The 13158-nt window shown below is 37.8% G+C and overlaps 1 protein-coding gene across 1 annotated transcript in view; it reads right to left on the bottom strand.

Annotated features, from left to right (window-relative positions):
* Positions 1–4133: 4133 nt before the first annotated feature.
* The window catches only part of LOC140226830 (protein strawberry notch homolog 1-like), a 54351-nt gene continuing 45326 nt past the window's right edge, over positions 4134–13158 (bottom strand). The window contains exon 29 of the mRNA XM_072307257.1: positions 4134–4216. Coding sequence (XP_072163358.1) covers positions 4134–4216 — 83 coding nt within the window. The remainder of the gene's footprint in view (positions 4217–13158) is intronic.

Below are 13158 nucleotides of genomic sequence, written 5' to 3'. Positions count from 1 at the left end.
ATAGGCGGTGGCTGCCTCCACTGTTCGAAGTCTCACCGCATCAGACGCATTGCTTAGCAAAGGCAACAATCTCATTGCATCAGCATGACACTTAGCATAACAGCACAGACAATACCTGCATCCTCCGCCTAGATTTATGTGATAGGTTGTTAAACATCTTTTAGGTAGCAATATAAACTACCAAACCAGTAAAGTGATTTTGTGTTTATCGGACATTCTTTGTAGAACATGCAAAGATTTCATACTTCTTAAAGCTGCTATGCAGTCTTTCGTATGTTTTCAGAAGAATATGGTCGACATAATTTCAATTGTATCATTGACTCCGCACTGATATTCCACTATGTTAACAAAAATTGGATACTGTAAAATATCCTAAGCTCATAAATGGAACTCATTTCATGATACGGATACAAGCATGATTGCTGTGGATTTAGAAAAGGGTACAAAACTTTGATGATACTTACATGTGTATGTATACACATTTTATCTTACAGTCACAAATTCAGACTAGACCTAACTGTCATTATATTTCCTCATTATCTATAAAGCAAAAGACTTAAACTTTCTTAAATTCACCGTTCAACTGGTTTACTGAAAGGATGCGTGTATGATCATACAGATTATCTGCAAGATGGGTAGTAATGAAGGATTAACTTCATGACTTGTACAGAGTCCTACCATAAGTCATATTTGAGATGTAACAAATATGTACTACTTTTCTCATTAACATATTACTGTGCTGGATATTCTAATGGTTGCAATGGATGCATTCATGACTAGTGAGAAATTATAATTTTGGCAAGTCAAATGTTTCAAATCCTAACAAAGCTATCAGTCATATACAAACTTCAAACTCATACTTTTATGTACCACACAGATTTCAGGGTGACTACAAAATGCTAAACCACTAATATGCCCATGCGTAATTGTCATTTGAACATGTCTTGAAAACCGCTCTCCTTTAAATTCGCTCTTCTTATCCATACTATGCAAAGATCCTGCTCTAGAATTACTTCCATGAAAGTGAAATGAACATATTTCAGGAACGACATTCCTTCAACAAAAATGCAAGAAAAAAAAAAAAAAAAAGTCAACTTACCAGTGACACATCATGAACGGGGAAAACCCCATTACTCAATTTATAGCAATACCAAAACTGTTTAAAAGTCTGTGAAACAACACTATAAAAACTCAGAAAAGTAAATGAGATGTTTTGCAAATAATGATAATAATAATGATAATAATGCACACAAAAGTGAAATTCATCAATTGCAAAGAAAATAGTCTTTTGGCTCCAAGAAAAAACAAAACAAAACAAAAAAAAACAACAATATTTTACTGTTCACTAGCATGAGTTGTGAAAGATTTCTCATATATTATGCCAAAAGTACAATCAAGAGCTTCACACCCAATCCTGTCACTTTCCTGAAGTTTTTTTTTTTTTTTTTTTTTTTTTTACATTTTTGCTTGAAGGAGTTTACCTCAGATCAGGGAATTACTACCATACACAGGGATCGGAAATATCGAATTGCGCAAAAATGAGATGATTTTAAAGAAAATAATCACAAGGAAAAATCATCACAGTTGACTTTGAGTCATCACATGACATTTGAATAAACAAAAGAATATTTTCCTTCAAACAAGAAACAAACACACACACACACACACACACACACACACAAAGGTAACTTTCTTAACACAGTATCAGGGTCAAGTCTTGCAAACTGTAAGTTTGTCAGAATACAGTACACCATAAATTGAATTACATATTAATCCTACAATCACAAGTCACTCTTCAACTCTGGACAAAGAAGAAAATCTTCCTAAAATTCACAAAGCTTTACTGCAGTTAACTTCAAATGAAAGACAGGAAAAAAAATATTGAATATTGTTCTGCAAACCAACATAGATGAATCAGACCCCATGGACTAAAACTTTTATATTTGAAATACTTAGTTTTAAACTAGAACCAAATATCACACTCCTCCTCCGGGTAAGAAGAGTTATGTCCCTTGAAAATATTCAGGATTTGTCAACGTTCTGATTAGCTACAGTCAGCATATCAAACTAGAACCTCAAACAATATAGCTGACAGGATAAAGACAACTATCAAAGCTGTAAGCATCACAGTGGATAAATCTATTTTAAACCACTCACAACACAAAAAGCTAACTGGCTATGGACTCTGCTATTAAAAAAAAAAACATAACAGCAACAACAAAACTTCCTTCTGCACTCAATGGGTAGACCAAAAAAAAAAAAAAAAAAGTATCAAAAAAACTCTCATGAGCTACATTCAAGCCTCGCATCAAATCGTATTACATCAGATTCTGGACACTGTCAAAAAGTGGATCAGGTCTTGACCTGCCCCCAGCTGACTGAACCACCAGGGGGTCATTAGCAAGGTGTTTCATTGATGCCATCCTGACCGGACTTCCACGAATGGACAGCTAGTCAAAACCACTTAATACCCCTGACGACTACCTCGACACGCGTTCCTCCCCACCATCCTAGCAATGCGACTATGCACGCCATGCTGCTGCCACCAGTAATTGCTCTGCAACTGTATCTTGTTTGCCCGTCCAAAACATGATCTACTTCTTTTTCAGTCGGGCGTCGGAACTGTTGGCAGACAATCAATATCTGTCTTTCTTTCTGGCCAGAAACGTGCGATCCATGGAGAACGAGGAATGACCCTGGCCAGGCTGACCACACGGTGCTACGAGTTAGTGATACTCAGCTTGGACAGACAGATAGACAAACCTCACAGCTTGTCCCTGGAAATGGACTGTTTTGTCACATTAAGTAATCCAGTTACTCAACACTTTCAATGTTGGCATGGAAGGGGTACAAAAAACCCCGATGCAAGGAATCTTAAGAGTACCGTACCCATGAAGGGAAGGACAGAGCAACAAATTGTACCTGACTGTCCTGTGTTTGGCAAACAGAAATTGCCATCTTTTCCAAACCACCAATGATCAGGAAGGCCTAATTCATTCCCAATGACCAATTAGTCTAAGGCCACACCACCTGTGCATAACTTCTTCTCTTCTCTTTTTCCCCCAAAATGTCCACAAAAAGAGATGGATGTTTACAATTAGCCCGTGTAGGACTTCAGTCAGTGCTAAATATTCCCTGCAAATTACAAAATGTACGAAAATTGAATAAACCTTAGTTGCTGACCAGGTATGCTACATCTATAGGCAAACGAAAAATAAAAATCATCACACTGCAAGGTACCACATCTTGGGTAAAACAATACTCACTTCACCTCCAATTACATATTCTTCTTCAAGGTGCATTTGGCTCCTCCTGTGATATGCTTAGCCTCTGCTCAAAGACTTACTTTCTTCTCACATCAAATCAAATGGTAAATAAACGTATTAATTTGTACATATTATTAGGGTTTATACGCATAGAAATCAGAAGAGTAAATGGACATTTCAGAGACTTATGTCATCTGACACAATTTGATTTCATGTTCTTAAAGGGAGAAAAAAAAAAGGACATTATTCTGGACTACTAAATGAAATCACCATTACTTTAGCCCAGAAAAGGCAAATTCAACACAAAGAGGGTGCTTTACAGAGCCTCTAGGTGAAGATACCTTGCCTTCTATTTGTATATCAGCTGCAGAAAAGGAACTGACTCTATGTCCTCCATTAATAGAGTAGACTAAGAATACAGGATTTCTCCCAAACAACTCACATCACAGGTAGTAGCGTATATCTAGATCGAAATTTTTCATATTCCTCATAGGTCCTGGCAAGCAAGTCTACTCTCTTGAGCTGTTCGAATCACTCTACAGAGTGAGTAAACACTACTAATTTGTTCATCAAAGACAGCAAGTAAAGAGACTGTGACTGCTAGACTTGCACACCAGACTAGGACTAGAATAACATCATTTCACAAGACATTTACTCTGTGGATGATGTTCCCTGAAGATTCCTCAGAACTGCCTGTTCTCCAAGACCATTCTTCTCTTCCTCCTGAGATGAAATTTCCAGCAAAACAATTGACTGTTGCTTGGCTGGTTACCATGGTGACTCTCCCAGCCATCGTCCAGGGCTGGGCTACATCCCTCGATGAGTTCTCCTCCACCTCTGCAGCCTCCAGGAGCTGGTGACGTGCACCTAGAAGGTTTCTGAGTAGCAGGTGGCATTCTTGGACAACATGTCCTTGAGGGCAGGCACACAGTTGCTGGGTATGAGGAGTCCTGAAGAAGACAAAAAGAACATGAAAGATGAAAAAATAAGTGGATGATGGGACAATGTCATACAGATTATGAAGCCTTAACTGTAATGATAATCATCTTCTTCTTCCTCTCGAATGGGCAGAAATTACAACTCCAACACCAACATTAATGATAATAAACATCAAATGACATAATAGCAAGAAGGAAAAAAAAAAACAAAGAAAAAGCAGGAGGAGGAAAGGAAGAAGATGCAGAAGAAAAGAAAGAATATAAAAAAAAAAACAACAGGAAAATGAAAGAGAAAAACTAGAAGGAGATGAAGATGTAGGAGCATAATACTCATTTTGCATTCACCTTTTCACTGTGTTCTGGTGTAAAACACTAACTGATAGTCCCCTCCTCAGGAGGCAATCACAATCCCCAAGTAGACTGCTACTTCATGTCGCACACATATAGATGCCAACAATGTACATTAGTTAAGTTTTGCTGCCTTCTAGGTAAAAAATGATACACTCTAGCAGAGAGGAGAATTGTGGATTAAAGTATCTTGATTGAGGGCATAAGAGATGTTATGTGTTTGAACCTTGGTCTGTTTTATTGGAAGAAGAGAATGAAATCCACTTGACGATGCGACCTCCAGCTAGTTCCAACACTGGGCTCTTGCAAGAATCAACAAAAGATGGCATCTTCCAGGTAAAGGGTCACCATACACCATGCACAAAATATTCAGGGCACATACTATTATAAAAACTGAAAACTGAATGGTCTCATCACTACATGATCGCAATGACTGCTTAAGGCACAAACAAAGCTTTGTTTTATTCAATGTTTACAAAACCTTTCTTCACATACAGTGTATTTCAAATTTGTTGAAGGGTGTGTACAGTTCTGGTTGAGGTGAGGATTTAGTTTTTAATGTTTTGCGAGATATTCAGAAACCACTCTATGAGATGTCAAAGAGCATGCAATTCTAAGGGGTATCAAAAGTTTATTTGATGAAAATCGGTTTTGAAATGACTGAGATATCCAAAAACAAGGTGAAACAATGAGATCCTAATAAAAGGCGTAGCCTGTCGCCTATTATTATTATCACCTATATTTTGGATATCTCAGCCATTTGAAAACAAATTTTCATCAAATAAACATTGAATCCTTCTTAAAATTACATGCTCTTTCATATTTCATAAGAGGTTTCTCATTATCTCACTTAGGAATGTTCAAAACATGAATTCCCACCTCAATCAGTACTGTACAGTCCCTTTATTCAAGGTACTGAAATCTATGTAGTTTTGAATGAACATCTCTAAGAAGTCATCTTAATCATGAGGTAATAATGCCATGTCTTTCTCATCATCTGTCTCTTCAACCTCTCTTCCAACCATCTCTGAAGAGAAAGTTTATCTTCTCGACTGTGACTGCATTCTGTATGATCAATTTCAAGGAAATCATTTTCTAGCACAGTCTTGAAGAAGTTAAGATTTGCCCACACGTATGTATGCAAGAAAATCAACCCCTTTGGTGATTCTGCAAAAAGAACAAGTAAGGCGTTCTGCACTAAAGGGTTGAGAACACTTAATTTCAGCAGTGCTAATACAATACATATATTACTGCAGAAAATTTGTTGGTGTTCATGTAATCACAGCTCGCATCATCCATTGTATTTTGCACACAGTTTTGCTCATCTCTTGATCTAGCGGTTTTGCTTATACGAGAAGTTTTTCTTTGGGACAAAAATTGCCTCAATTAACTTAATGGTAACAATCAAATCCTTACAACACAGCATGAGACAGCTTAAAGGGACTGTCCAGTACTGGTTGAAGTGGGGATTCAGGTTTATAACATTCCTAAGTGAGATAATGAGAAACCTCTTATGAAATATGAAAGAGCATGTAATTTTAAGAAGGATTCAACGTTTATTTGATGAAAATTGGTTTTCAAATGGCTGAGATATCAAAAAAAGTGATGATAATAAAAGGCGACAGGCCACGCCTTTTATTAGGATCTCTTTGTTTCACCTTGTTTTTGGATATCTCAGCCATTTCAAAACCGATTTTCAGCAAATAAACTTTTGATACCCCTTAGAATTGCATACTCTCTGACATCTCATAGAGTGGTTTCTGAATATTTCGCAAAACGTTAAAAGCTAAATCCTCACCTCAACCAGTACTGTACACACCCTTTAATCACCAAACGGATACAAAATTTCAACTTCTTCCACAAGACCTCAGCCACAGAACTTTCAAAGGGTTGAGCGAATCGATGCTTGGGTATTCAGATGACGTTGGCAACGTTGCAAAGTCATCTGTTCTGTGCTTACCACATTCTCTTTTAAATTCCTGATCACAATGCATGCACATTTATAAGATGCTTTCTAATCATCTCCCATAAAACTGAAGTCAAAGTTTTTCCTGAAGGCACAAGAAAAAAAAAATCCCAAAGCCAACATTTTAAAAAGTCTATCTTGCACACTTCATTGATCTCTCTTTCATCTCATATATTTTGTATCAATTTGTAGTCTGCTTTTATTTCCAGATCTCTATTACACTTTCCTGATTCCATCCACAAAATTCCTCCCTTTTGCTCTTGATTTCCTCATCTCTGACAAACAAAGATATTGGCAAAAACTCAGCAGACCTGCTATGTCTTTCAAATGAGGGGGAAAACACAAATGACCAAAATGAGATCAATATGACAGTGATGGAATTTGAGGAGAGGAACTTGTTTTTGTCATAAAATTGTTGTAAATCTATCTACACTGTCAAACAAACAGGTTTTCAAATGGCACAGAATGATATCATTGATCACATGTAGCTGTACGCCCTTGTTTTCTTTGTTACTGGTTTCTTGTTTTATTTCTCTCTTTTTCATTGCATATTTTTGGGTAACTCTTTCCTCACTATTATTTATTTGTTTATTCTTTTATTTATTTATTTATTTATTTATTTATTTATTTTTTTTTTTGGGGGGGGGGGGGGGGCTCATTTTATCTTTTCTCAAATATCCCAATATCTAAATATCTTCTCCCTATACGAAGACTGTCTTTACTTGACACCTTGGAGGCTCACCAGAACAAATTTTGCATTTGTCCTACTTTTTGAACAATGACCTTGCTTGGTTGATACATGATCAGTACTCATTTATTGTAGAATTATACCAGCACAACTATACAACGTCAAATCAAGCATTTACATGGGGTGGGGGGGGGGGGGGGCATACACAAGAAAATGATAATGAAATTACACCCCTCAAAATGTCACTTTCCAGCAGGAAGATGATTTTATGACAGGGGCAGTGCCTGAATGGGTTCCAGTAAAAAAATTTGCAAGCATTCACCATCATTGCGACTGCACACTTCCATGCTAACTTTGATCTCTTCCAACTGGAGTTGCTCATAAACAAAAACAAAAAAAAAAAAAAAAGAAGATGATTGAATTACCCTTAATATCATTATTTCTTGAGAAGTTTGATGCAGACGCTGCTCTTACTGGGAGAGGACAAATATTTTCTCAAACTAGACTGGCTGACGGAGCCAGAGGGGATTCTGAGCTGGGTGGACAGGAGAGCCAATATTTGGGGAAGTCCCCTGAGACCTGATGAATTTGTGTCCGTTTAAAGCTGCATTCACATGTGAGTATATCAAAATCACACATGCATGGTGAGAAACCGCTTATCACATTCTCTCTTGATATGCAGAAAAATATATCCCGAAATGTTATCATATGGGGTGTTTATATTTCAATTCTCAAACACAAATGGGCCAATGGCAGCTAGGTACATGCATGATGCCTCTAGAAATTAGACATTTAGTTACTAGGACATGTAGTTACCAGTAAAAATCAATCATTTGGTTGCCTAAAAACAATTGCATGTGAAAGCAGACACCCCTTTAATGAGAGGAAGACGTCTCTGAGCATGGCATTCCTCGCTGTGATTCCCATGGGTGTGAAAAACAGGCGTGAAAGGACATCCAGTGTTACATCATTCTTTCCTACAAAACCTACTTAGCTTGTACATGTAGCTAAAACAAACAAAAAACAAGCAAAAACAAGACACACACGCACAAAAAAAAAAAAAAAAACATAGGGCACATCTCTCTGGACCAAAATTTATTGAAACTCTGGAGGAAAGCCCCACAAATCACATGGTCACTGCTCTTTACTGGAATGCCTGTTAGAATAAAGGAGATGGCCTGAAAGACATCTACGTGAAGCTACTTTGTGCCTGAAAGGAGCTGAACTTTGATCATACAAGGGATGCCTAATTTTACGCATTTACCTGAAAACTGGCATCCTTGTCTTTAAAAGAAATGACAAAAAAATATTGAAAAAAATAAAAAAAAAAAGGAAAGGAAATGAGTTGATACCCTTTGGACCAGCTGATTGATCTAAGCCTGCCATCTTGCATGTCTGCACCAATAAATAAGGATTATTTCCTGAATACCGCTCCAATCCCCTACAGGCAAAAAGGGGAACTAGTGCATAACGATCCAATCAGAGCAAGTATCAAAATAGCCTTTGGGTCAGCAAAACTAATCCCACATTGTAAGCGAGGCAGCTATCTCCAGATTTTTTTAAAAAAGGAAATAAAAGAGACAAAGAAATCAGTGTTGACCTTGTTCTATAGCTGGAAAAACAGGAGGCTTATAATGAAATATCAATAGTAACAAATCATCACCATCATCATCATCATCATCATTACCATAACAACAGTAATGACAATGATTATAAAGACAAGAATGTATGTTTACCAATTACACAATGCCCATGGGATAGACATTTTAAAAATATCTAAAGGAATTTTGAAGCATGCACAGTAACTCTATGTCAAAAGAGCCACTGCCACACCAAAATGATTTCCTCATCAAAGCTAATCAGGAAATGAAAATCAACGAACAACATGCATGCAATATGCCATAAATACAAATTTGGGAACTAAAGATTATCATGAAAGCAAAAGGCATGTATTCTCACTGTTCATAAAATACCACAGCATACACTGTTCAACTATCTACCATTAAATTTTGAAGTTGATCTCTGTTATTCTAAGTCTTTCAAATTACAAAATGTACAATGTAATTTGCAAAACAAAAACAAACTCCTCTTTAATCACATTTGACTGTCCTTACAAAGATTGTGAACTGCCTGGTTTTCCTTGAATAAAAGATATAAATTTCACAGGAAATAACCTGATATGACAATATACCAGGATGCTTTATTTCATTTTGTTCCAGAAAAATATGTCAATTGGCAAGAAAATAAAACTTCAATCTATCCAAGCTTCGAAAGTCATGCAATGTCGGTTGGCATGGCATTCTGCCAATTACATCACCAGTCTTCTCTCTTCAAATTGGAAGGAGAGTGAAGTTACCTCTAGGGATTTCACACTACAAAACTTTTTTGTGTGTAGGCAAGTTTCTTTGAAATGGCCCTCTGGGGAAAATTACGAGCTGCTCAGACACAGAAATTAGTTTACTCAAGGAATGCTATCTGCAAACGACATTGCATCGCATACAACACATCGCATACAACAGCTAAATTACAAACATGATAGCCTGCAAAATCAGCAATTCATGATATACCATTAAAAGTGCAGGAGCCCTGAAGTATGTGCTCACAGTATGGTGCATGTGAATGCAGCGTCAAGCTACGTGTATGCTCTACGTCCTAAGTTATGTTTCCAAGTCCCAACTTTTCAAACAATAATGCCTCCTGCACCACTTCGTGGCAGAGGCATAAAAAAAAAAAGACAATTAGAAAATTCACCAAAACTCAACTGAAAAACACCTCTGGGCTGAAAATGGTCAAAATGTGATTTGAGAAACATCTTTTGGGAAAATCTGATTTGTGCTTGCTTTCAGACATTTGCAAAGCAATATCGTAAAACACAATATTTTCACGGCATAAAATTTTCGCGAATGGGAGCCGACGGCCTTATTTGCATCATGGAATTTTCGCGAGTTGCCTCTTACGTTCCATGCACATAGTGTAGACAAGAACTTTCACATGCATTTTAATATCGCGAATCTTGGCTCTCATGAAATTCACCAAATTATTAATGCACGCGAACATTCCTCGCTTACAGTACTCAATATTATGATAGCACGAAATTTGTTTCTGAGCATGTTAAAAAACCCGTCTTTTTACAAGTCTGAAACCACTCAGTGGTAAGAAACCACCATACAGCATGAGCTGCCTGCCAAGAGAGGGCATCCCAGCTGATTGAGACGATGGCTGCCTGAGGGGAGCGTTGCCGCTGACAGACGATGTAACCTCCGACGGGACCAGCTCGGGACGTTGACTCTCCGCAGAAACAGGAGGCGTTTCTGTTCTTTGGAACCCCCTCTTTGAGTGGCAGAAGGTGCTAACTTTGCACAGAATCAGCATCACTCATGTCCTTTTGTCACTTAGCCCTCCATATACATACAAGGCTAACATTCCATCAGCACATATAGACAGACCTCCCAACCTTTCTGACCGAAAAATAGGGATGATTTGGCTCAAAAGTAGGAAAGAAAGAGCAGTTCCCATGGGAGTATGTAGTAAAATTATCCAGAAAATAGGAAACTCCTATTGAAACAAGAGCTGGGAATGGCGTAACTTCAGATTCTTTCCTCCAAATTCAGTAAGGTTGGGAGGTCTGTATAGAATTACGTGTACCGCGATATCTGAGGTGAACTTACAAAGTGTAGATATCGTTTGCACACTCACAATCTGCTCCCCCCTCCCCCCATCATGTGGCACTCATTTTTAACAGCATCCAAAGTATTAATTAACAGAAACACTACATTCCATCAAATGAAATTTGTCCCATTTTATAATCCAGGTAAATAAACCAAAAATGTGAGGACAGAGAGAGTACCTTCAATTGAAAACAAAACAAAAAAACCCTGACTTCGCAATCTTAAAACTTCTTGATCTTTTGCCAGTGTGACTGTGGCTATTGTTTTCTATGGTACCCTGTGAGAGATACTGGTCTCGTGGCTATATAATTCTCTCTCAGGAGTAGCCAATGAATGCACTGAAAATGGGTCAGTGAATAGCCTGAATGTAAGACTACAGCATATATGGGATGCACAATGGTAGCTTTATCAAGACTGAGGATGTCATGCTCCTAGTGTGTTTAAATCCAAAACTGGGAGTGGAGGGGAAATCACACCTCTTCTTAGGATCCTAAGCCTGAAAAATCCACCAGCAAGGACACACCTGTAGCAGGTGGTATCCAGCTTTTTCTCCCACTCCACTTCAGATCTGCTCTCAAGGGCACCAGACAGAGTTCAGGTTTAAAGGTGTGTTGACACTCAACCTTACAGTTGAAGAAACAAGCCCAGGATTTCGGTCACAGGTTGAATAAGAAACATCGCCCTTAAAGGGTGCTGCCAGGAAAGGACTTGTGTTTGCAAGATGACAGATACACCACTCATAAACATATCTCACAACTACTTCCATCTCAAAATCCCTACCGACTCAATAGAAGTATTTTGACTGACTGCCTTTGTATGAACTTGAATCTTGGCCATTTCCCTCAATGCATGCCAGGACTACAAAGATAGTGGCCACATCTGCAAGTAATGCAGGCTGTTGTTCTAAATACAACAACACTCTCACTGCTTACTTGATTTGATTAACCCTTTTTGCATCCTTGTACATAGATTAACTTGCCAAGCTTTCACATTAGCATGTAGCAAATCCACCCAAAGTTGACCTAGTTGTAGATTAGCAAATCTACTCAGGTGTAGCAATGTGCCTCAGTTAAAGGGGATGGCTAGTAACTGATCAGTGGGAATCAGTGGGAACACTGGGGATGATTGTTCCAATCCTTGTGGGATTCATTTAAGAGTACATTATATCTATTGTTGTGTGAAAATTATTTGCTTCAGAATGGTCTCATATTCAAGTAATGAGCAATTTGATGTTTCCAGGCTGTTAACGATCGCCCCATCACTGTACAGGCATGATAACCTGGAAACATTAAACTGCACATTACTTGAATATGAGACCATTCTGAAGTAAATAATTTTCACACAACAATAGATATATAATGTACTCTTAAATGAATCCCACAAGGATTGGAACAATCATCCCCCAGCATTCCCACTGATCAGTTACTAGCCATCCCCTTTAAACAGCAAGGCCATGGTGACACCATACAGTTTATTACAGGGATTAAATAATTTCTATTCATTGATAATTAGTATCCAGATATCTGTGCCAAAGAGCGAAGAAAAAGTGTGCAAAATGGCCAACAAAGAACAGTAAGGGCTAAAAGCACACCACAGCCTCATCATGAATCATATCAACTTGATTTCAAATCAAATAGAAATAACTAATAACATATTGCCGAGATATCATAGCTGCCAGTATCAATTGGCATGGGTAGTGACATTTCCGGAAGACTGTCATAATCACCAACATCTGGATAAAACTTAATCCATATACTGGACAATTTCATTTATTTTGTCACACCAGCTCTGAGGGACATATGGAGGTACTGCACACTGACAAATATAGTCCAGGCTAGAAGGCACCCAACCTTGTTTTTTGATATATACAATGTTTTTTAATGGTTTCTTGTCAATTCGAGGGTGCTGATTCCAAATCCGATTGATGCCACTCGCGCAACCTTGAGCATTTTCGGCAAAATGCAAAAATCCAAAATGGCCGCCAGATATGCTAATTCGGCCGTGATAAACACAATAATGTGCATTATATGACCAATTATTCCACCAAACTTTGTACATTTCTGTTCCTAGAGTTACTCCATCTGCATTTGCAAGCGAATTTTCATTTCAAATAGGTTCATTTAGCATTTAAAGCTCATTTTTTAATTCAAAATGGCCGCCATTCCTATGCTTATGTACTATATGAATGGCAAATCATATGCATGGAAATATAGAACAAATTTACTATATTTCCATACGCTATCATTAAGTGTTGCATGTGCAATGTGTTGGGTGTCACTTACAA

Source organism: Diadema setosum, chromosome 4 (assembly GCF_964275005.1).
Source record: "Diadema setosum chromosome 4, eeDiaSeto1, whole genome shotgun sequence".
Taxonomy (NCBI): Eukaryota; Metazoa; Echinodermata; class Echinoidea; order Diadematoida; family Diadematidae; genus Diadema; species Diadema setosum.
Note: the sequence above shows the minus strand (reverse complement) of the source record. Positions and strands in the feature narration are given on the sequence as shown.